The sequence below is a fragment of the Diachasmimorpha longicaudata genome, chromosome 20, assembly GCF_034640455.1.
Source record: "Diachasmimorpha longicaudata isolate KC_UGA_2023 chromosome 20, iyDiaLong2, whole genome shotgun sequence".
NCBI classification, from domain to species: Eukaryota; Metazoa; Arthropoda; class Insecta; order Hymenoptera; family Braconidae; genus Diachasmimorpha; species Diachasmimorpha longicaudata.
In genome coordinates, this window is record NC_087244.1 from 1,546,193 (window position 1) to 1,571,117 (window position 24,925).

General features: G+C 44.7%; 1 protein-coding gene and 1 non-coding gene across 7 annotated transcripts in view; one reads left to right on the top strand and one right to left on the bottom strand.

Moving 5' to 3' along the window:
* Nucleotides 1–24,276, top strand: part of Kcc (kazachoc) — a 35,641-nt gene extending 11,365 nt beyond the window's left edge. For 4 of the 6 annotated variants that reach the window (XM_064137996.1, XM_064137999.1, XM_064137998.1 and 1 more), the window contains 12 exons: nt 12,673–12,764; nt 13,395–13,658; nt 14,372–14,557; nt 14,630–14,865; nt 15,280–15,461; nt 15,534–15,695; nt 16,083–17,518; nt 18,982–19,089; nt 19,382–19,405; nt 21,160–21,497; nt 22,045–22,184; nt 23,308–24,275. In XM_064137996.1, coding sequence (XP_063994066.1) covers nt 12,673–12,764; nt 13,395–13,658; nt 14,372–14,557; nt 14,630–14,865; nt 15,280–15,461; nt 15,534–15,695; nt 16,083–17,518; nt 18,982–19,089; nt 19,382–19,405; nt 21,160–21,497; nt 22,045–22,184; nt 23,308–23,399 — 3,260 coding nt within the window. In that variant the 3' untranslated portion in view covers nt 23,400–24,275. Of the gene's footprint in view, nt 1–5,252; nt 5,864–12,672; nt 12,765–13,394; nt 13,659–14,371; nt 14,558–14,629; nt 14,866–15,279; nt 15,462–15,533; nt 15,696–16,082; nt 17,519–18,981; nt 19,090–19,381; nt 19,406–21,159; nt 21,498–22,044; nt 22,185–23,307 lie in introns of those variants that run through there. The other 2 variants (XM_064138001.1, XM_064137997.1) reach the window with 2 other exon arrangements.
* Trnai-gau (transfer RNA isoleucine (anticodon GAU)) lies at nt 3,573–3,645 on the bottom strand. Its single transcript has one exon. It is a non-coding gene; the product is annotated as a tRNA-Ile (tRNA).
* Nucleotides 24,277–24,925: the final 649 nt, after the last annotated feature.

Consider the following 24,925-nt stretch of genomic DNA (forward strand, 5'->3'; position numbering starts at 1 on the left):
GATCAAAAAATTCTAAATCCTTTTTTATACTAACATTTTTTAACTTTTTTTTTTGTTAATGGTCGACTCGATTTCCTGCTTTTTAATTTAGTACTAAAGTTGGCTTTTAAGTTGGCAACTTTGTCTGTCAAGTGTAAATGTCAATTCAACTGTCGTCTGTCAATGTCAGTCTGTTATCCGTTCCGCGTATTATAACCTCAACGCGAGCGCGATGGTATTTTTGTTTTTTCTGATTGTAGTTCTCAACCAATGTAACTAAGTAATTCAATCAATAATCAATTGACGTATGTAAACAAAATAATTCGAGCACTCCAGTCATGTCTAGTGTTGTATGGAAGTTTTTCAAAAAAATAGACAGACAAAAGGTATCACGTAATGGGTGTGGAAAAACATATAAAACCAGTGGCAATACGACGAATTAATCTACACATCTAAAAAATAACCATCACCCTGCGTTTTTACAACTTAAAAATAAAAACCCCGATACATCGATACATCAATATCTCCAAATAAAAATATCAATATCGATATCGATATATTCAAAAACCACCTCTACAATATACATCTCTACTTTATCCCACTTCCAACATCACTATCATACGCCACCACCCGGGCCTCACCCTCAGCTGATTGACACTGGCCTGAGCAACCGCAACAGTACTACTCCTCCTCAACTCCGAGTTCGTGAAGTTCCTCCGCGTGTTCTCCAGCTCATACCGAAGCCTCACCAAATAATTTTGGAACATCCCAATCCCAAAATCCGAGGTCATCCCGTCAATCTAAAATCCACGATTCAGAATCAAATTGGGCCTTATCCAACCAACAACCCGAACAAATAAAAATATGACACTGACCTGGGTGACAACTAAAGTACAAACGGTCACGAGTGCGTAGAACTTCATTTTGTCATCGACACTGATGGCGCCGATGATTTGGGGCATTATTATATAGGCACTATTGAGGCCCCACCTCTCCCCCAATCGACAACGTCATATTTCGTGGCTAAAGTTATTCGAAAGTTGATAGTAATAAAGCAATTAGTTGACTATTGCGGTGGGATGAAGGAATTTTTTATCAAAACAGCCTCAGGTATATTCCTGACACGAAGAGATACCTGATATCGTGTGTCATATTATCAGGTGATACTATATGTGTTCACATAATGAGGATAAATTGATGATTATGAGCTTTCAATGGCATTGACTCATCTACCGAGAAAACTAGGCAATCGATGTTGATTAGAATTGTGAGGAATTTTGACAATTTTTGCTGATTTATGAATCAGGTATGCCTGAATCAGGTGTACCTGATCAGGTACAGGTTGAGAAACTGTGGAAATCGGTGGGGGGGAGGTACGTCACGGGTTGATTTGCAAATCAGGTGTCTTTGAATCGGACAAACCTGAATCAGGCATACCTGAATCAGGTGTACCCGATCAGGTACGGGTTGATAATCTGTAAAGAAAAATCGGTGGGGGGGAGAAGTGCACACCGTGGGTTGTTGATATGCCAATCAGGTATCCCCTGAATCAGGTAGACCTGATTCAGGTGTACCCGATCAGGTACGGGTTGAAAATCTGTAGAAATCGGTGGGGGGGAGAAGTGCACACCATCGGTTGTTAATTTGCAGATCAGGTATCCCCTGAATTGGACAAACCTAAATCAGGTATTACTGAATCAGTTGAGCCTGAATCGGGTATACCTGATTCAGGGGTTACCTGATCAGGTACAGTTTGAGAACATGTGGAAATCGTTGGGGGGGAAGGCACGCCACGAGTTGATTTTCAGATCAGGTACCCCCTGAATCAGTCAAACCTGAATCGGGTATCACCAGAATCAGGCTGACCCGATTAAGTGATACCTGATTCAGGTACGTTTTGAGGATCTGTAAAGCCACTCAGTGAGTGACACCGCGGGTTTCATTTGCAAATCAGGTACCCCCTGAATCAGGTAAACCTGAATCAGGTACACCCGATCAGGTACATATTGGGGAGCTGTGGAAACCACTGGAGGAAGTGCACATCGCGGGTTGATTTACAAATCAGGTATCTCTGACTCGGACAAACCTGAATCAGGTATACCCGATCAGGTACATAATGGAGACCTGTGGAAACCACTGGAGGAAGTGCACATCGCGGGTTAATTTACAAATCAGGTATCTCTGACTCGGACAAACCTGAATCAGGCACACCTGAATCAGGTATACCCGATCAGGTACAAATTGAAAATCTGTGAAAATCGCTGAGAAAAGTGCAAACCGCAAACGTTTTTAATGTGTCTTTCCGTCACCGTATGACATCATCAAAATCGTCATTAGTGTGTTTGCTTCAACATTGTCTCTTTACTTTATCATCACTTGAGTCATACGATTAGGTCATGATTATTGCTGGATACAACGATTGATAGATTTGGGCCAAACTCATGAAAAAGAGACAATTTCGAAGGTAGACATCGACTCGAAGATTATCTTAAATTACCTAAAATCCGTTAATAGCAAATTAATTATACTATTTTCATTACGTGAAATATTTACGATGAATAGATTGAATCGGGTCAAGATGAGATTTCCACATGAAATATTCTTACAAAAGTTAATAGAGATAATTATCAATAAACATCAGCAGTTTGACTTAAAAGACTTCAAATAATTTTGATTGACTTTTCTATTTTTTTTTCTGGAGCTCATTCAGCTCAGATTTATCTGATCTAAAACTAGTATATTTATATTGTCGTGTCATAATTGTTTTTAAAAATGCTACTGTCCACGATGGGATGTGATAAACAAAAATAAAAATAAATATAAATGGTATCCGTGACTCCCTCTGATAAAATAATAATGTTTTGATGAAAGTGATTGATAAAAATGAAAAAAGGGGTGAAGTAGAAAGATTCTATGATAGCTTGCAATTGACGATGGGAGGATGGCATTAAACAAAATCCATTTGTTTCCTTTTATTTTTGAGATATAGAATTTTAGATCAAATGGAATAATTTTTATTTCAGACGCAGAAAAAAAAAACTAACTAAAACTGAAATACGAAAGATGGAAAAAAACATTTCAAGTCGTAAATGGCGATTTTGTATACGTAAATTACTATTTCGATGGAACGTAAATACGTGTCGAATCAGGTACATATGAGGGTACCTGATTTTTTGTACCTGATTTTTAAAGAAAAATCAGGTACCCATTTAGTTAGTGAGAACTTGCCACGATCAGGGCCTTGTCTGAAGGGGCACGTATTCTCATACCCGAACCTGATCAGGTTCATTGATCTGGACCTGATCAGGTACATCGATTCTGGACCTGATCAGGTAATTGCCAGTGAACCTGGTCCAGTGATCCTGATCAGGTCCAATGCCAGTGAACCTGGTCCAGTGATCCTGATCAGGTCCAATGCCAGTGAACCTGGTCCAGTGATCCTGATCAGGACCACTGTTTATCATCAAGACGGGAAGTTTATATAGCGTTCCACATTTCTTGTGATCGTTGAATTGGATTTTGGATGAGGTAGGAAGGAGAACAGGATAATTCTCCATATGATTTTTGCAAGAAAAATTACTGAAAAAATGGATCGTCCAGACCGGGATTTGAACCCGGGACCTTCCGATTATCCATCGGGTGCTCTTCCAACTGAGCTATCCGGCTCCTACCCATTTCTTCCATTCACTTTTCTTGCCTATATGGAGCACCGCCGTCCTTCATACGGCAAACATTTTCACCGGCATTGGACCTGATCAGGATCACTGGATCTGGACCTGGTCGGGTTCATTGAATCCAGAGATGATCAGGTACATTTTTCCTGGATCTGATCAGGTGCATTGGCTCTGGGTCTAGGCAATCTCTTTGGCACTGGACCTGATCAGGTCCATCGGTTTTGGACCCGATAAGGTCCATTAGATCTGGACCTGGTTGTGTTCATTGATCCTGGACCTGATCAGGTCCATTGGCTCTCGGTCTAGGCAATCTCATTGGCACTGGACCTGATCAGGTTCATCGATTCTGGACCTGATCAGGTTCATTTGATCTGGACCTGGGCAGATTCATTGACCCTGGACCTGATCAGGTTCACTGGCACCGAATCTGATCAGATTCATTGGTTCTGGACCTGATCAGGTCATCTTCTGAGATCCCATTATCACAAACATAAATGATATTATTATTATTATTATTCTACCCTGACATTCTTCATACCACATGTCAACCCCAACCTAAACCCAATCAGGTACATCCTCGACCTGAACACAACCTGATCACGCGTAACTGTCGATATCTCATGCGACATGTCACACTTCACCATTTATCGAACCTGATCAGGTATATTTATCGTTTTTCGTACTCTTTCATGCCCCAGTTCAACCATGACACGACCTGATCAGGTACGACTGACAATTACCCGACACAATATACCGTATTCAACCCCCATCAAGACCTGAATATCATATGTGATATGCAGAACCTGATCAGGCACCACATGTGTACCTGATTACCGATTAACCTGTACCTGATCCAACATTACATTAGATTCCTCAAATTTCAGGTCAGATCGTTGTTTATAGTCTAATCCAACGTAATCGACCCCTTTTTTCATGTCTTTCGCTCAAATAAATATTTACCGTATCCATTAAAACTTAAAAATTCAGGTACGTCGCCATTTTCCCGGATTTCTCCCCAACTTCAGGGACATCATCTCCAACATTACGAACCTTTCAACAACACGATCACAAAAATAACATAAAAATTAAATTTGTTCATAAGTTTTTCGAGTTTTTTTTAAATATTTCAACAACTTTACAATCGAAAGTGGGTCACACCCGAGACTTTCATTCCGATGAAAGAAAAATCGAGTGACGGCACAACATCGGCGATAAGTCGGCAGGGTGTAGGGGGTGGGTGGAGAGGGGGAAAAAATTTCCACATCATTTTCATCCCCTCGAAAATACGATATCTGCGCATCCCAGTCTCTCACTCCCAACCCCCATCCTCTATTGTCCCTGAAAAAAAAAAAATGGGCGCAGGCGCGGGATAAGGGGTGGAAAAGCGGGTGGATAGCTCACTACGCCCGGGACGACAACAGGACGCGAGTGCCGTCGGAGTCTGGGAGTTGTGATACTGACGACGGAGATTGACGTACGATTTATTAAAAACGATAAATCGAATTTTTTTGGGGGATTCGATTTTTTGATTGGGGAGGGATTAATTTTGTGGTGGAATTTTTTTTTGGGGGGGGGGGGGTTGTGACGTGGTGGTCCCGTCAACGGAGACGGGAGGAGCTGCTGCGACGGTGACACGCCTGGACCGCCAGGTTGTTTCGAGTTATCGACCACGTTCGGCAGAACCGATGGAAGCTGCGTCGAGGTCTCACGTCGGAAGACACACGACTCCATAATTAATGATTCGATAATTCGGAGATTCAACGGTGGACGTTAATTAACGTGCAATTAACCCCGAAAAAGGAGAAATTAAGGTCCCCCATTGTTGCACCCTATGGCGGGAAATTCAAACGCGTTTAACTGGTTTTTTCGAGTTATCGAGTCGCCCTGACCCCAGTTATTCCGGTGTTTATCAACCCCCGGTGTCTATTGCACCCTTGAGTGACCCCCAGTGAACAATATGGTGAATCCAGTGATCCAAAAAATCAGGTTTAAGGGTTGAAAACGTCGGGAGGTGTCCCCACCCCTCGAAATAAATTCTAATCGATTTCTGAAGTGAATCGAAGTTTCGTGGAATTTATCGGACTCTCAGGGGGTGAAAAAGGTTCTCGGTGGGTGTGATTTTTTGGGGAAGACTCGGGGGGTGGAAACTGCTGTCATGACGGATGTACAATCGGTGAAGGAGGGCCCAGGGGTGGGCCAACTTGAGGCCGGTATGTTAATTGCAGAGATTATGTAGATGTTAATAGTTTTTTTTTTTTGGGGGTCGAGGGGTGGAAATACTGACCCTCCCATGTTGGAGTCTACACCCCTTATCGCATGTTAAGGGTGGCGCCGTCTGTGAAGGGGGTGTGGGGTGGAGGAGGGGGTTGTGTCACTGGGTCACACTCGTTGATAGTTGGATGGGGGTTTTAAGGGGTTTTTAGGGGTTGGGGGTGGTTTTTGGGGGGTAGTTTTTTTAGGGGTTGGGGGTAGTTTTTTGGGGAATTTTGGGGGTGAGAATTGTGTCGATGGTGCGATTGATTTTGATGTTTCGTAAGGTTCAGAAGGTTTTTGAGGGTTGGGGGTGGTTTTTTAGGGGTAGTTTTTTTAGGGGTTGGGGGTAGTTTTTTTTGGGAATTTTGGGGTGAGAATTGTGTCGAGGGTGCGATTGATTTTAATGTTTCGTAAGGGCCAGAATTTTTTGGGGGTTGGGGGTGGTTTTTTAAGGGTTGGGGGTAGGTTTTTTTTTGGGAATTTTGGGAGTGAGAATTGTGTCGATAGTGCGATTGATTTTGATGTTTCGTAATCTCCAAAAGGTTTTTGGGGGTTGGGGGTGGTTTTTTAGGGGGTGGGGGTAGTTTTTTTACGGGTTGGAGGTAGTTTTTTTTTTGTGAATTTTGGGGTGAGAATTGTGTCGATGGTGCGATTGATTTTGATGTTTCGTAATCTCCAGACGGTTTTTAAGGGTTGGGGGTGGTTTTTTAAGGGTTGGAGGTAGTTTTTTTACGGGTTGAAGGTAGTTTTTTTTTTTGTGAATTTTGGGGGTGAGAATTGTGTCAATTCTGCGATAGATTTTAATGTTTCGTAAGGGCCAGAATTTTTTGGGGGTTGGGGGTGGTTTTCTGGAAATTTTGGGGTGAGAATTTCGTCGATAGTGCGATTAATTTTCATGTTTCGTAAGGTCCAAAGGTCCGACCCATAACGAACTGTATTTATAATTTATGGTACAGGTCGAAATGATACTTTTGTGTAGGGGTGGGGGTGGGGGTGAGGGGTGGAATAATCACTCGGTGATTTCAGGTGAATTGGGTATTTAGGGTACGGGAGGAAGAATGCTGGGGACCTACGGCGAGGGATTTCTGTTACGCGGTGAGATCGATAGCGAGGGGTGGGTATAATTTTGAAGACGACTTGGAAAATTGTCAAGGGGGATGGGGTGGAAAAGTGGATGAGAAAGAGTTTCGAGTCTTTCGTATTGTGATGAATCTCGGGGAAAATATCCCCAGGAAAAAAAAAAACGGAAAAAATAGTCGAGTAAAGACGAGGAGAAAATATTGGGGGTGAAAACATCCCCCAGATAAATTTTAATTTTCCATTTTTTAATTTATCTCAGACATATTTTGATGTCGAATGAAAATTTCCGAAGACAAAGGATTTATTTTTATCAAATTATTCATCACATTCACATTTTTTTAAAAATATAAATTAATAATTTTTAATTTATTTGAGTTTTATTTAATTGTGATGGGGGGAGGGGGATGGGGGCGATGCCCCTCCCAAAATCAGGTCGTAACGAAAAATCAGGTGATGAATAATGTCTTATATGACGATAAAAATGAAACAGTCCTTCTTACAAACCCCCACCCCCTAAATCAGGTCGGAATGAAAAATCAGGTCGTAATTAAAAATCAGGTCGTCATTAAAAATCAGGTCGGGGTAACGGGCTACGACGATTAACTACTGGTTTTAAATAATAATAATATTATTCATATTTGCCGGAGTCGGACCTGAAAATGTCCGACGATGCCTGATCAGGTACAGATCCAATGAACCTGATTAAGCTCGAATTTGATAGTACGCTTCACTCCAGATAAGGTCCTGATGTTTCAGGTCATAAGTGACCGGATGAGGACCTGACTTTTCAAATCAGGCACGCTCAGTTGGACCTGATCAGGTCACGTATTTATTTTTCTAGTCTTGACAGTGCTTTACACGCCAGATAAAGTCTTGATATGGCCCTAAATAACCGAACGAGGACCTGATCTTTTAAAAAAATCAGGCACCCTCATCTGGACCTGATCAGGTCACGGCTTTTTTCTAGCCTTAACATTGCTTTACATTCCTGATAAGGTCCTGATGTGGTCCTAAATAACCGAACGAGGACCTGATTTTTTTAAAATCAGGTACCTTAATCTGTACCTGATCAGGTCACCTATTTATTTATCTATCCTTAACAGTGCTTTACACTCCGGATAAAGTCCTCATGTGGCCCTAAATAACCGGACGAAGACCTGATTTTTTTTTTCAAAATCAGGCACCCGCACCCGGACCTGATGCATTTTTCACCAGAATACATGTACCACATGCCACCCCAGTACAAAATGCATCATCACCTTTCAATTCATCCCTAATTTTCTCGTAATCAACTAATTTTTATTTTTGATTCTCATTTTTGGAAACGAAAAATCCAAAAACATTGAAACTAGAAAAAAAAAATACTTGAGAATCTGATGTAATCCCCACAACTCTTGAGTTAGTCAAGAAACTTCACCTTAATTGCGGGGTCAACTGTCGTTACGTTAAACGTAACCTGTCGAGAAGTTCATGAGGGGTGACAAAAAAAGGGGGTGAGATAAGGGTGGAAGTGAGACCAACAGTGAAAAATTCGTTGGGGGCAGCCATACAACAGAAACCGCTCTATTGGGGCTTCGTGCTTGCGAGCTTTTTTTTTTTTTCCATTCATTCAGTCGGCAAATCCACATGATTTATTCACATCATCCCTTATTCTCTCAGTCTATCGTACGATTTATTTTCATTCTCCAATTTTTTTTTTTGTTTTTCAATTTCAATTTTCAAAATTTTTTTTCAAATTTTATGGAGTACTTCAACGTCACTTGCGATTTAAAACCCCAAAAATGGCGGCGGTGGAGAGTTGATTCTTTTAAAAGCTCAGCAAAACCCACCCCTCCCATCCCTCCCCCCCCCGCCACCCACCCTCACCCACCGAGTTTACCCTCAGGCTACTCCATTTTCCCGGGTGAACATATCAGATATCTCGAGGTAGAAATGGGTTACGATTTGAATTTAAAAGCACACACTAGCCCGGTCGATAAAAAAATGCTTCGGTGGAGGGGTGAAATTGGGCCTTATTATGAAAAGGGATAAAGCCATTCTAGACTAGGCCCATTCACGGTATTGTGGTGATAAGGTACGAGATTGATGGTATACCGCAATGAAATTCAGATGATTAATATGATTTTTCTGGTGTGAATGATGAGTGTGTCAGATCAGGTCGAGATAGGGGTGCCTGATTTCAAAAGTCAGGTCATCGTGTGGTTATTTAGGACGTGGGACATCAGGACCTGTACCGTACGGTGAATCCGGGAGTCATCCGGTTGATCATGAGTAAAAAAATAAATATGTGACCTGATCAGGTCCATATAATGGTGCCTGATTTTCAAAATCAGGTCCTCCTCCAGTTACTTATGACCTTAAACCCCCGGACGTGTAACACAATATCAAGCCCCCGAGCCTGATCAGGTTCGTACCGACTAGAAAAATAAATACGTGACCTGATCAGGTCCATATGAGGGTGCCTGATTTTTTTAAAAGATCAGGTCCTCGCCCGGTTATTTATGACCTGAAATCCCAGGACCTGTAACACAATGTCAAACCTCGAGCCTCATCAGGTCGATTCTGACTAGAAAAATACATACGTGACCTGATCAGGTCCAGATTAGGGTACCTGATTTCCAAAAAAATCAGGTCCTCGTCCGCCTACCTCACACTCAACCACATCAGGATATTATCTCAAGTTTAATACACCATCAGACCCCGGACCTGATCAGGTTCATTCTCTCTGGACCTGATCAGGCACCAGTACAACATCCCACTCCGGAAAATATAAATGATATCATCATTATCATTCTACCCTGACACCCGGCATGTCATATTTCAACCCAATCTGACCCGAATCAGGTACCCTTCAGGTTTACCGTACTCCATCATTTCATACCACGACCTGATCCAACCTGACTACCAACTTCCTATACGATACGTCATCCTTCAGCCTTTCTTCAACCTCATCAGGTACCTATCGTTGGCCCCACTCAGGCACGTCATACCATCACCCATGCTCCGACCTGATCAGGTACGACCGACAATTCCTTACCACAATATATCATATTTCAACCTGACATGCAAATCATACCGTATGACCTCACCAGCGGGTTTCATCCCACCTCAACCCGCACCTGATCAGGTCTCCCCGAGCCTGACGTACCTGATTTCTAATTCACGTCGCCTTCATCTGACATCAGGTTCCACGTCTAAATATCCAGTCGAAAATACCCAAACAAAAATCTCCAATGAAAAATGTCCAAAACAATAATATCCACAACACAAATATCCAAATGCTATCAAATCCAATACAAAAGTTAGACAAATTTATTTTGAACTCCAATCCACCTTCTGGGATCTACAAACACATCCAATGTTCGCGGATATATTTGCTATTGGGTTTTTTACAATCGGATATTTTCGAATTGGATATTTTTAACTGGATATTTTGGACTGGATATTTAGACGTGCTCCCCATAATTTCATTATTTCAACGATTAATCCCTTTAAAGGGTTCAGTTTTGACGAAAAAAAATTGATTCTCCGAAATTCTAAAAATTCACGTCCCTTCATTGATATGCAAACGACATCTGAAATTATCACACCAGGTCGCCACTCGCCACGTGCTGACGGATAATTTTGAAGCCCTTCTGTATCGCACATCCACGAAAGACCCGTTCGTGCTCCAATTCGTTCAGGTGCGGATGGAATGAGTAGCGCGAGGGGGTGAGGAATTCAAAGCCGAGCTGATCGAACCAATCGATCCACCCCACCACATTCTCATGTATCGACGCGATGTGTTCGCCGAGGGGGTGGTTGGGGTGGTGGGGGGGGGGATAGGGGTGTAAAATGGAGGTGAATCCGAGCGTGCTAGTTTCAGGGCCGAGGTAATTGAAATGTCTCATGTCATTGAGTGCTGTGCAAGGACTCACTAGCACGCACTGTTGTTTATTATTAGATAAAAATTTTGGAATTTTCCGAAAAATCAATTTGTTGATAATTATCGGAGGGTGGTGTGGGGTTGTTCTGGTGGATGAAGACATTCTTTTCTGTCTAATTCTAATTTTCTTCGAATTTTTTCCTTTTTTTTTTTCACTTTTTTTTTATCGGAATTGTGGTCAGGTGCTGCGGCGACTGGGCTCGAGGTGCCGTACGACGATTCACTAAAAAATAAGTATCCCTCGACACGTTCTACAAAACGACATTCCAATGCACAACAATGGAGTTATCGACTGACTAGATATGTTAATTGATGACGAGAATTATTCATTGGTTATTATTTAAATAAATTAAATAATATTTTGTGGATGAATTTATTGGTTATTAATTAATTAATTGAAAGTCACGTTGGGTAGGTAGGACTGCTAGGGTGATATTCCTGAGGTCGTGAGGTAGGGTAAATGTCCGGGTCAGTGGTCCATCTTCCAAAAGTCACAAAATATTTTTTATAATAATAAAATTTTTTTAAATTTTTTATTATTATAAAAAATATTTTGAGATTCAGGACTCGGTGAAGGTACCACTTGAACTGTTTCAGTTTCTCTGAAGGTATGTTATATTATGTGATGGTGAAAAATGACCGAAAGGCTGATTACACTTCTGGACTAATGAGGACCGTCTAACGGCAATAAAAGTCATATAATATTATATAATATTATATTATATATTATGTAATATTATATTATATTATATCTTCACATATAAATGTGAACTGACCCCGCCCCCAAACGACAACATGCGATGACCTGGAGGACATTGGTTGGAACGTCTTCAGACTCACATGCGTCAGGGAAATCTACGATGATAGGGATGGAATCGATGAGCTCTACGAATTTGCGCGTAGGGCACAGATACTGACACCTATCGGCTAGACCGCCTCCTAGGGCGGCGTGCAAAATGGCCGAGAGGGTTCTTAGACATCCCGAGAGGGATCGCCTGAAGCTTCCAAATGTGTATATAATTTATATAATACGAGACATAGCCGCGCGCCACCGCGCGCGATTTGGTTAATCTTAATTGTTGTGATATTTTTTATTTAAGTCACATTTGCGGTGAGCGCACGTTATTTTAACTACTGTATGAGTAGAGCAGTTGAATTATATGGATATAAAAAGTCAATGTAATATTTAAATTCAAAATAATTATACCAAAATGATCCTGAAGTAATCGCGTATGACGTTGAACACGTCATCATTTCGTAAACATGGATCTTTAAAAATTGCTGATATATTCACAGCTGATCTATTTCCCACTTGTAGGCAACATGCTAAATTTTAAATGTCTTGAAGCTGTAAGACGACTTGGAAAATACAGGAGTTTCGATAAGATATAGATATTTACATTTGATGAGTAACTTGTTTCATTTCCATTTTCTAACCAAGTTTTTATTTTCTACTAATTAACTCATCCTTTGACTTGATTTACTTGATACTTGTGTACTTGTGAAATTCAAATTTTGCCGCTGTGAATGTATCTACCAATCACGAATAAGTGTTACGGAATTTCGATATGTTCGATTCGATTCGAGATTTGAGGTGTATGTCCTTTTTACAAAAGGATAATATACCCCCCGCCCTGGCCTTTTGGAGTCGACAACTCTATTATACGATAGAAATAAACGTGATATGTCCGCTGGGCGCGACAATTTTCAGACAACAAAGATTTTTTATGATCGTAATTAACATCTGAATTTTCTTTTCAGGAATCAGTGGTGCAGGTGATGATGGCAATCCGATGGTCGGTGGGAATTCAGATAAAAAATCTGGATACGAAACGAACCTATACCTCTATAGCGTAAGTGAAATGTCAAGTGAAGTGAATTCCAGTTTTAGTAGATGAGGGAAAATCAGAAACGACGACGGCGATGAGTGAATGAATGAATGAGACCAACCAGTTCTGGTTGTCGTAGACGAGAGTCTTGGTGCAGGTACCCGGTAATCTACTCCGGGTAACCCTGTCCCGGTTGGAGATATGAATGAGAATTAGTGTCACCTCTTCTCTTTTCTTCTTCTCCTTCTCATCTATTTCTTTTAATCCCAAATACCCTTATCCACCTTTCACATGCTGGGTGTCAGGCTGACACCAGGTACCACCGGCCCGAGGTTCCCCGCGGGAGTAATGCCTGTGTCAGCCACTTGTGGCTCGACGACGTCATGGTTGCTAAGTGTCCTTCGGCGATCTGAACTAGCCGACAGTTTGGATTTTTACCAATCCCCTCATGGCAGTGGGTAATGGCCTAAGTGTTTGATATCATGTGTGTAGAGGAGATTAATAGGCCGTGCGAAGTTTCCGAAAACCATAACCTGGCAAGATTGTTTTCATAATACCGCATTGAGTCTTAGTAGATGGGGTAGGGTCTCTGCCACCCCATCCCCATCCCCAAATGATGAGAATGATAATTGATCCCGGTCAATCCTTTTTCAGGATGAACTGGATGATCGGCCTAGTGTGGCCACAATCCTCTCCAACTTAGCAGACTACAGTAATACGATTCCACCGCCGACGGATCCCGACAGCAAAACAGCACCACCAGCACCTGGAGGTGCTCGCATGGGCACGTTGGTTGGTGTCTTCTTACCATGCATTCAAAACATCTTCGGTGTCATCCTCTTCATCCGTCTGACGTGGGTCGTGGGAACTGCCGGCGCCATTCAGGGATTTCTCATCGTCTTATGTTGCTGTTGTGTCGTAAGTTCATATTTCACGTTTATTACCATGTCCCGTACGACTCCCAGATGATATCGTAGGGTTGATAATTCATGAGAATCGAATTATTTCGAATGGAACCCAATACCACCACACGTTGCAAAGTACCGACATTACACCCACGGGATACCTCGTTGAGGTAGTCCCTGGCATATGCCCAGATATGTAGAACCTCAAGCATTACTGTCCCTCAATGGTACATCATAAAAATTCACAAATGATGCCGTTACAATCAAAAGAACATCTGATGGAATTTAGAACTCAGCGAGGTACCCATTACCATGGTTTAGTTTCCATATTTATTTTTGGTCATATTATCGAGTCCCAATGCTCCATATAATGATCCACACCCAAATGATATTTGCGGAGTTTGAGCTTTTGGGAAGTGTGACATTTTTAATGGTTTGGCCAGCATGCGCTACCAGCAACACACACCGCCCACTTGCCATTATCCTTACTTCAAGTACCCCTGTACCTCAACTGAGGTCCGGCTAGTAGAGATTGAACCACCTCGAGGTTTTGATCCTCAATGAGGCGCACACGAAGTGCAATCGTATTTCAAATGCTTTCGAGCGTGTCAGGACGTACCCGGTTCGACCCGGGGTCCACGACGTCGTCACCCAACCCACCCTCCATCAGCTCTCCCGACATCCCTACTTACCCTCCCCAAAATCACGTACGATATTCTCTCCCAGACGATGCTAACCGCCATCAGCATGAGCGCCATCGCCACCAATGGAGTCGTACCTGCTGGTGGCTCCTACTTCATGATATCCAGAAGTCTCGGCCCTGAATTTGGTGGCGCAGTCGGAATGCTATTCTACACCGGCACAACCCTGGCAGCTGCCATGTACATCATCGGCGCTGTCGAAATCGTTTTGGTAAGTTCCCTCATATCAAATACTGACAATCGCATATTCGTCATAACTTAGGAAGTTTCGAAATTTTGAAAGACGTACATGGCACCAGATCTCAGTATATTCGGTGATCCAAGCTCGGATCCAACGGTTATGGAGAATAACTTTCGAGCTTATGGTACAGCACTGCTGATGGTGATGGGGGGTGTCGTCTTCATCGGAGTTAAATTCGTCAACAAATTCGCTGGTGTCGCCCTCGCCTGCGTCATATTCTCGATTATTTCGGTTTACGTTGGACTGTTCACGAATATCAATGGAAATGACGCACTTAAGTAAGTCAGATGATTATGGGACAGTCAGGGGTTAGTGGATATTATGGTCCAGGAAGTCAGAGGTTTTTTTTGTCTTGAACGCACGTCTGGGGAGTGTCGGGACTGGGGAAACGTCGGTTCAAGGTCGTTCTTCGTCTTGAAATCGTCCATTCGACGGCTGATTCACAGTCACGTGATCGATTTCACTGAAGATCTGGTCGAATTCCTCGATTTTTGGTGATCGCCGATTGTCGATGATCTCAAAATCTGCGATCAGATCATGACTTTTGCAGGCGGATGTCGGTTCATTTGAATGTAGCCGACATTTCAGCCGACACGTGAAAAATATCTCGACGTAAATCTTCGATTTTCTCCAGTCTCGACACGTTTTTTATCCCACGATAATTTCTAATCGATCGATTAATCGTCCGACAGAATGTGTGTACTCGGTAAACGTCTTCTGAGGAACGTCTCCGTCGCCGAGTGCGGTAAGAACTACAGCCGAACACACGATATGTTCTGTAATAGCACCTCTGAACGGTGCGATGAATATTACAGAACTCACGACTTCGAAATTGTGAAGGGAATCAAGGGACTGGCGAGCGGTGTTTTCATGGGTAAAATCGATATCGACTTTCGATTCGCCGTTGACTAATCGATAGTCTGACCAGGTCGTTGAAATTTTTCAGAAAATCTCGCTGGAAGATTCCAGACACTCGGCCAATACATCGCCTACGGTGAAGATCCAGTTGACGTCGACAAGATAACGAAACCCATAACTCCGTACATTACCAACGACCTGACGACTGCCTTCACGATCTTGATAGGAATATTCTTCCCGTCGGTCACTGGTTCGTATAATCGCCAACGTTCCCCCGACATTCCACCGACATTCCGCCTACGCTCTTCCGACGTTCTCCCGGACATTCCCTGACGTTCCCGACATTCACCCGACGTTTCGCCGACGTTCCCGACATTCCGCCGACGTTTCCCCGACATTCTTCCGACGTCCCCCCCGGCATTCCCCTGACGTTACCGACATTCCCCGGACATTCCGCCGACGTTCCCGACATTCCGCCGACCTTCCCCCGACATTCTTCCGACGTTCCCTCGGACATTCCCTGACGTTCCCGACATTCCCCCAACGTACCGCCGACGTTCCCCGACATTCCGCCGACATTACCCCGACGTCAAGGAATCCTCCACTCGATCCTAACCCCAACATCTTCCATCCCCAGGTATCATGGCGGGCTCCAATCGCTCCGGAGATCTTGCCGACGCTCAGAAGTCCATTCCCATCGGCACCATCTGCGCAATCCTGACGACATCAACCGTTTACCTCTCCTCAGTATTACTATTCGCTGGAACCGTTGACAATCTCCTCCTCCGGGATAAGTTCGGCCAGAGTATCGGCGGAAAGCTGGTCGTAGCGAACATCGCCTGGCCCAATCAATGGGTCATCCTCATCGGTTCGTTCCTGTCAACCCTCGGGGCTGGATTACAATCACTGACGGGCGCTCCACGTCTCCTCCAGGCCATCGCCAAGGACGGCATCATTCCATTCCTCTCGCCCTTCGCCAAATCATCGAGTCGCGGCGAGCCGACACGCGCCCTCATCCTCACCGTCTTCATCTGCCAGTGCGGAATCCTTCTGGGGAACGTCGATTACCTCGCGCCACTGCTCTCCATGTTCTTCCTCATGTGTTATGGCTTCGTCAACCTCGCCTGCGCCCTTCAGACCCTGTTGAAGACCCCCAACTGGCGCCCGAGGTTCAAGTACTACCACTGGAGCCTGTCCTTCATCGGGCTCTCCCTGTGTGTCGCCATCATGTTCATGACCAGCTGGTACTACGCCCTCCTCGCGATGATGATGGCGGGTGTCATCTACAAGTACATCGAGTACCGCGGGGCTGAGAAGGAATGGGGGGATGGTATCAGAGGGTTGGCCCTGTCCGCCGCGAGGTACTCCCTCCTTAAACTTGAAGAGGGCCCACCCCACACGAAGAACTGGCGACCCCAGATCCTGATGCTCGTCAAACTCACCGACGATCTCGTTCCCAAGTACAGGAAGATGTTCGCGTTTGCCAGTCAGCTGAAAGCAGGACGAGGACTCACCGTCTGCGTCAGCTGCATCAGGGGTGACTTCACCAGGAACTCCGGGGAAGCCTTCGCTGCGAAGCAAAGCCTCCGGAAGATCGCGGACGAGGAGAAGGTGAAGGGATTCGTTGATGTCCTGGTGGTGCGTGACGTCGTCGACGGACTCAGTTCCCTGATCCAGACGACTGGCCTCGGGGGGATGAAGCCGAATACTGTCATCCTGGGGTGGCCCTACGGCTGGCGTCAGTCGGAGGACGACAACTGGCGGACGTTCCTGCAGACGGTGAGGAACGTCACGACGTCGAGAATGGCGGTGCTGGTGCCGAAGGGCATCAACTTCTTTCCGGATTCTACGGAGAAGGTCGTCGGGTTCATCGACGTCTGGTGGATTGTTCATGATGGTGGACTTCTCATGCTCCTGCCGTTCCTTCTCCGACAGCACAGGACGTGGAGCAAGTGCAAGATGAGGATCTTCACGGTTGCGCAGATGGAGGATAACTCGATACAGATGAAGAAGGACCTGAAGAAGTTGCTTTACAACTTGAGGATCGAGGGGGAGATTGAAATCGTGGAAATGGTAATGAGTTGGTGGGGGAGGAGGTGTAAATATCCAGTTAAAAATATCCAATTCGTAAATATCCGATTGTAAAAAAACCCAATAGCTAATATATCCGTGAACATTGGATCTGTTTGTAGATGCAAGAAGGTGGATTGGAGTTTAAAATAAATTTGTCTAATTTTTGTATTGGATTTGATAGCAGTTGGATGTTTGTGTTTTGGATATTATTGTTTTGGATGTTTTTCATTGGATATTTGTGTTTTGGATATTATTGTTTTGGACATTTTTCATTGGAGATTTTTGTTTGGGTATTTTCGACTGGATATTTAGACGTGAAACCAGATGTCTTGATGAGTGCTGCCAGATGGGGTGGGGTGGGGTGAGATGGGGTGGAACACCCCTCCCCCATGTCCGGGTGGAGTATGGGGGGGAAGGGGTGGGGTGGCAGGGGGTGGAACACCCCTTCCCACATGTCCGAGGGGAGTGTGGGGTGGGAAGGGGGTGGAACACCCCTCCCCCATGTCTGAGGGGAGTATGAGGGTGAAGGGGTGGGTGGGAAGGGGGTGAAAGACGGAGTTTGGGTCATGGTAATGGGGTTGAGGAGGGGAGGGAGTTGATAGGTGGGGTGTTTTCAGGAGTTTTGTGAGGGACGTGGGGGTTGGAGGGTGCGAGGGTGGTTTTGGGGTGGATCGAGGGTGGAAGGGTGGGGTAAGGGAGGGTGAAGTGTGATGAGGGTTGATGGGGATGAGAGTGGGTTGGGGAGGGAAAGGAGGAGAGAGAGTGAGGTGGGTGAGGGTTAAATGTTATGAAGGGCATTTGGGACAGGGGCGAACCTCATGAGGGTCATTTATGACAGGGTCATTAGGGACAGGATCAAAGTTACGAGGGTCATTTGGGACAGGATCAAACGTGATGAGGGTCACTAATGGGTCATTTGGGACAGGGCAAACGTCATGAGGGTCATTTGGGACAGGGTCAAACGTCAGGAAGATCCTTCCGGACAGGGTCTAACGTCGTGAGGGTCCTTTGGGACAGGGTCAAACGTCGTGAGGGTCATTTGGGACAGGATCAAGGTCACGAGGGTCATTTGGGACAGGGTCAAACGTCAGGAAGATCCTTCCGGACAGGGTCTAACGTCGTGAGGGTCATTTGGGACAGGGTCAAACGTCGTGAGGGTCCTTTAGGACAAGATCAAATGTCATGAGGGTCATTTAGGACAGGGTCAAACGTCATGAGGGTCAATAGTGGGTCATTTGGGACAGGGTCAAACGTCATGAGGGTCAATAGTGGGTCATTTGGGACAGGGTCACCAATGAAACCCCCCCATATCCCCTTGCGCAAGAAAGATGCGCACGAACTTCAACGCGCGGGAGTTTCTCCCGATCTGGCAGCACTCGTATTGATTAAGATAAACATCTCCCAGTGAAAATTAAAATGCGTTAATGACCTCATAATGATGTTTTACCTCTTCATAATTACAGATGAACTCCGATATATCCGCGTACACATACGAGCGCACTTTGGTAATGGAGCAGAGGAATCAGATGCTCCGTGAATTGCGTCTGAATCCCCAGCAATCGCTCGGACTGGTGAGACCATAATTTCATAATTAATCGATTTCCTAATTATCAATTGACAAATTTGATACCATTGACACTCCGAAAATATTGTCCGAGTGAATGACAATTGTTTTATCGTTCACGATATTGGTTATCGATGATTGAATGCTGCAGTACATTAATAATAATTAAAAATGATTAAAATTAATTCGTTATATCAAATTAATCAATGGAATCATTAATGATAGACGTGAATGTTAATGATGCAACATTGATACTGATGGTAAATGTGTCTGTTTGTTGCGTGCTCGTCACGGATAAGGTGCAGACATTGGACTTCGACAAGGTACTCACCGAGGAAATGTTAATCGTGGTTTGTCGGATAGAATTTGAGGCACAATTTTCTGGTTCATTACATTTTTTTAAAAAAACTATCGTCCACCCGCCTGTTGTCATTTTATTAATTTTATTTCATTGACGATCGTGCGCGGCATTATCGATCGTGGGGGATCGATTGATAATCGAGTCGGTGGATCGATGGTTTGTTGATCGATAATCGATAAGTTGGGGACGATCGATTAATCGATTATCGATTGCTAGTCGATTCTCAGTCGATTAATGGATATCGAATCGAGTTGAGGAGTTGATTGACTGTTTGTTGATCGATAATCGATAAGTTGATGATGATCGATTAATCGATTATCGATTGCTAGTCGATTTTCAGTTGATTAATTGATGTGGAATTGTGTTGAGGAGTTGAGTGACGGTTTGTTGATCGATAATCGATACGTTGGTGATGATCGATCAATCGATTATCGATTTCTAGGGGACGATCGATTAATCGATTATCGATTGGTAGTCGATTCTCAGTCGATTAATGGATATGGAATCGAGTTGAGGAGTTGATTGACGGTTTGTTGATCGATAATCGATAAGTTGGTGATGATCGATTAATCGATTATCGATTGCTAGTCGATTTTCAGTTGATTAATTGATGTGGAATTGTGTTGAGGAGTTGAGTGACGGTTTGTTGATCGATAATCGATACGTTGGTGATGATCGATCAATCGATTATCGATTTCTAGGGGACGATCGATTAATCGATTATCGATTGGTAGTCGATTCTCAGTCGATTAATTGATATGGAATCGAGTTGGGGAGTTGATTGACGGTTTGTTGATCGATAATCGATAAGTTGGTGATGATCGATTAATCGATTATCGATTGATATGAGATCGCTAGTCGATTCTCAGTCGATTAATTGATGTGGAATCGAGTTGAGGAGTTGATTGACGGTTTGTTGATCGATAATCGATAAGTAGGTGATGATCGATTAATCGATAGTCGATTTCTAGTCGATTCTCCGTCTATCAATTGATTTGAAATCGAATTCAACACTTGTCAACGACTCGTTAATCGATAATCGATAACCAGTTGATAATCGATTAATCGATAGTCGATAACCAGTTGATAATCGATTAATCGATATTCGATTTCTCGTCGATTCTCACTCGATCAATTAATTTGGGATCGATTTGAGCACTCGTCAACCCCTCGTTAATCGATAATCGATAACTATCTAATAATCGATTAATCGATAATCGATCCCAAATCGATTCTCCCTCGATCAATCGATATCCCATCAAATCGACCACTCGTCAACCCCTCGTTAATCGACACCCACCTCACGATCAATCGATAGTCGATCCCATTTCGATCATCACTCGATCCTCAATCGATTAATCGAACTAACATCGACTACTATTCACCCAACCGCCCAAATCCCTCAGAAATTCCTTCTTCGTATCGATTCCTCACACGAACCGCCGAACCACTTCCAAATCTCAAATTCTCATCACAAAATTCACGAGGTAAACGATCACGTGATTACGATGACCGCATTGACATCCGCCATTTTTAACCCCTGACATCACATTAACGAATGTCAATAGCTTGTCAGGCACCTTCACTCTTGCCAGCTTTAATATTATCATATTCCGCACATCACGAGCTTTAGTCTAGCGCAGGAAGATGTCTCTGAATAAGTCACGAGGGTCAGGTTTAGGACAGGAAAAAACTCATGGAAAAATTTATCATCAGGTTCAAGCTGTTGTCGATCATCATCACAATGTCGATGTGAAGACGGCGACGAAGGTGAGGTTCCAGGAGCCCGGGTATCAGGCGAATGGTGGTGAAGAGGCGCAGGAGAAACTCGTGCAGGAAACGGCCATTGGAAAGGAGCCTAAATGTGGTGATAATAATGATAACAACGAAAAGGGAAATGTCGTGGTGAAATGTGAGGAGGAGAAGCATTTGTTGTCGGGTTCACCGAGAGCGGAAAATAAGGAGATGAGTGAGAAGACCAAAGAGGCGAAGGAGAGCGCTAATGATAAGAATGAAAGTGAGAACAGCTCTACTCCACAGCAGCAGATCAAACCGTAATTTTTTTAAAAATTTTATTGTATTTTTGTGGAATGGCCGACATTGGGCCGACATTTGGCCAACAGTCGGCCGACTGTCGGCCAGCATTCCTTCAATATCTTACACCCCTCCCCTGGCAGGAGATGAGGAATGGCCGACATTTGGCCAACAGTCGGCCGACTGTCGGCCAGCATTCCTTCAATATCTTACACCCCTCCCCTGGCAGGAGATCAGGGATGACCGACAGTGGGCCAACATTTGACCAATGCTGGCCGACAGTCGGCCAACTGTCGGCCAGCATTCCCTCAATATCTTACACCCCTCCCCTGGCAGGAGATGAGGAATGACCGACAGTGGGCCGACATTTGGCCAATGTCGGTCGACAGTCGGCTAGCATTTCTTCAATATCTTACACCCCTCCCCTGACAGAAGATCAGGGATGGCCGACAGTGGGCCGACATTTGGCCAATGCTGGCCGACAGTCGGCCGACTGTCCGTCTTATTATTTGAATAAATTCGTAAGGGGTACGTCACGATCCCTCAGTAATATTTTGGGTCTTACAGGGATGAGGATGACGTACGGCGCATGCACACTGCGGTCAAACTGAATGAGGTCATTGTTAACAAAAGCCATGACGCTCAGCTGGTGATTATCAATCTTCCAGGACCACCGAAAGAAACGAAAATGGAGCGTGAATCCAGTTGTAAGTATTTAGAGATTTTCAATCAATTTGGGGCCCAATAGACAAGCCTCACTTGAGGCCCAATCAGTTCCGCCTATTGGGCCTTGCTTGAGGCCCAATAAAGGAAATAGGCGGCCCAATAAGCGCAATAGGCGGCGCTTATTGGGCCCTCAAGTGAGGCCCAATAGGTGGCCCTCGAGTGGGGCCCAATAGACGGCCCTCAAGTGAGGCCCAATACGCAGCCCTCACTTGACGCCCCATAACACCGCCTATTGGGTCTCACTTGAGGCCCCAAAGCACCGCCTATTGGGCCTTACTTGAGGCCCCAGATCAACGCCTATTGGGCCTCACTTGAGGACCGCCTATTGGGCCCTCGAGTGGGGCCCAATCCCCATTTTTTCAGTAATTTTTCTTGCAAAAATCATATGGAGAATTATCCTGTTCCCCTTCCTACCACATCCAAAATCCTATCCAAAGATTTCCTTTGACGTCACAAGAAATGTGAAACGCTATATAAACTTCCCGTCTTGATGATAAAAATGTTTGCCGTATGAAGGACGTCGGTGCTCCATATAAGCAAGAAAAAGTGAATGGAAGAAATGGGTAGGAGCCGGATAGCTCAGTTGGAAGAGCACCCGATGGATAATCGGAAGGTCCCGGGTTCAAACCCCGATCTGGACGATCCATTTTTTCAGTAATTTTTCTTGCAAAAATCATATGGAGAATTATCCTGTTCCCCTTCCTACCTCATCCAAAATCCTATCCAAGGATTTCCTTTGACGTCACAAGAAATGTGGAACACTATATAAACTTCCCGTCTTGATGATAAAATACTCACCTCACTTAAGGCCCAATAAGCGCCGCCTATTGGGCCTCACTTGAGGCCCCAGAGCACCACCTATTGGGCCTCACTTGAGGCCCCAGAGCACCACCTATTGGGCCTTACTCGAGGGCCCCTTATTGGGCCTCACTCAAGGGCCACCTATTGGGCCTTACCTGAGGGCCGCCTATTGGGCCTCACTGCCCAAAACTGTTTTACAAATCACTCTCACCTCCATCTGACTTCTCAATCTCATTTCCTTACTCTTTCTATCAGTCAACGACAAATATGTCGCCTTCTAAAAAAAATTATTTCCACTTTCAGATATGGAATTCTTGGAAGTACTCACCGAGGGATTAGAAAAAGTTCTCATGGTGCATGGATGCGGTCGCGAAGTTATCACAATGTACTCGTGAAGTGAGCCATCAGCATCAGCATGTCGTAACGAAAAAAAACGTCATAAAATATTTCATTTATTATTATTTCAACCTGCGATAAAAATTTACGTATTTAACTGGCCATCGATATGCGTCACCGTAAATTTTTATAAAATTTTCATCGCCACTCGCCCATCACATTCTGGTCATTATATCAGAAGAATGAAATTCTCGTGCTCGTTATTTGTGATGGAAAAATTGTTGGGCGGTAATGGAATGGGACCTACCCCTTCCCATCGTCGGGAAGGGGCCCGGGCCCGGGGGTAGGGCCCTTTCCATTACCGAAAAGGGCCTCAGGAGGCCCCGGGGAGGCGGTAAGGGGAAGGGGAAGGGTCCCAAGAGGCCCCGGGAGGCGGATATGAGGAGGGAAAGGGCCCCAGGAGGCCCCGCTCGGGGCCTTAAGGCCCCGGGAGCCGGTAATGGAGAAGGAAAGGCCCATTTCCATTACCACTCAGGGCCTTGCGGCCCCGGGAGGCGGTCAGGGAGAGGGGATGGGCCCCAGGAGGCCCCGCTCGGGGCCTTAAGGCCCCGGGAGTCGGTAATGGAAAGGGTAAGGCCCATTTTCATCACCGCTCGGGGCCTCAAGGCCCCGGGAGTCGGTAACGGAAAGGATAAGGCCCATTTTCATCACCACTCGGGGCCTTAAGGCCCCGGGAGTCGGTAACGGAAAGGATAAGGCCCATTTTCATCACCACTCGGGGCCTTAAGGCCCCGGGAGTCGGTAATGGAAATGGTAAGGCCCATTTTCATTACCGCTCGGGGCCTCTTGCGGCCCTTCCCCTTCCCATTACCGGACAAGGCCCCTTCCCATTATCGGATAGGGCCCCGCCAGGCCCAGGGGGGACGTTGAGGGAGGGGAGGGGGGGGGAGGGGGGTAATTGGTGGTAGGGGAAGATGAGAAAAGGGAAAATTGAGGAATTCCATTGAAGGTCACTTACCTTCTGGCCTCGTGACGTCTGGATGAGCGTTGATTATGCCAAAGTTACGTGCCAAGGATAAGTTATCTTTGAATGAATTTCCCGTGTCACATAATGTACGAAAAAATTTTTACTCAAAAAACCACTCAAAACTCTTTAGACGTCACGAGAAATATCCCAGAACCGCTCCATCAATCGTATGTTAATTTTTTCTGATGTGATTTGAATTGAAAGAATGACAAGAATTTTGAGAAATTCGATAATTTAATGAGGACGATGGTGTGATGAGACAGATTAATTCTGTCAACTGTCATCCAATTGTTGGCAATGACAGTTGACAGCTGTCATCCCATTGTTGACAATGACAGTTGACAGCTGTCACCCCATTGTTAGCAATGACAGTTGACAGCTGTCACCCCATCGTTAGCAATGACAGTTGACAGCTGTCATTCCATTATTGACAATGACAATTGACACCTGTCATCCCATTGTTGGTAATGATAGTTGTCATCTGTCATCCCATTGTGGCAATGACAGTTGACAGCTGTCATCCCATTATTGACAATGACACTTGACAGCTGTCATCTC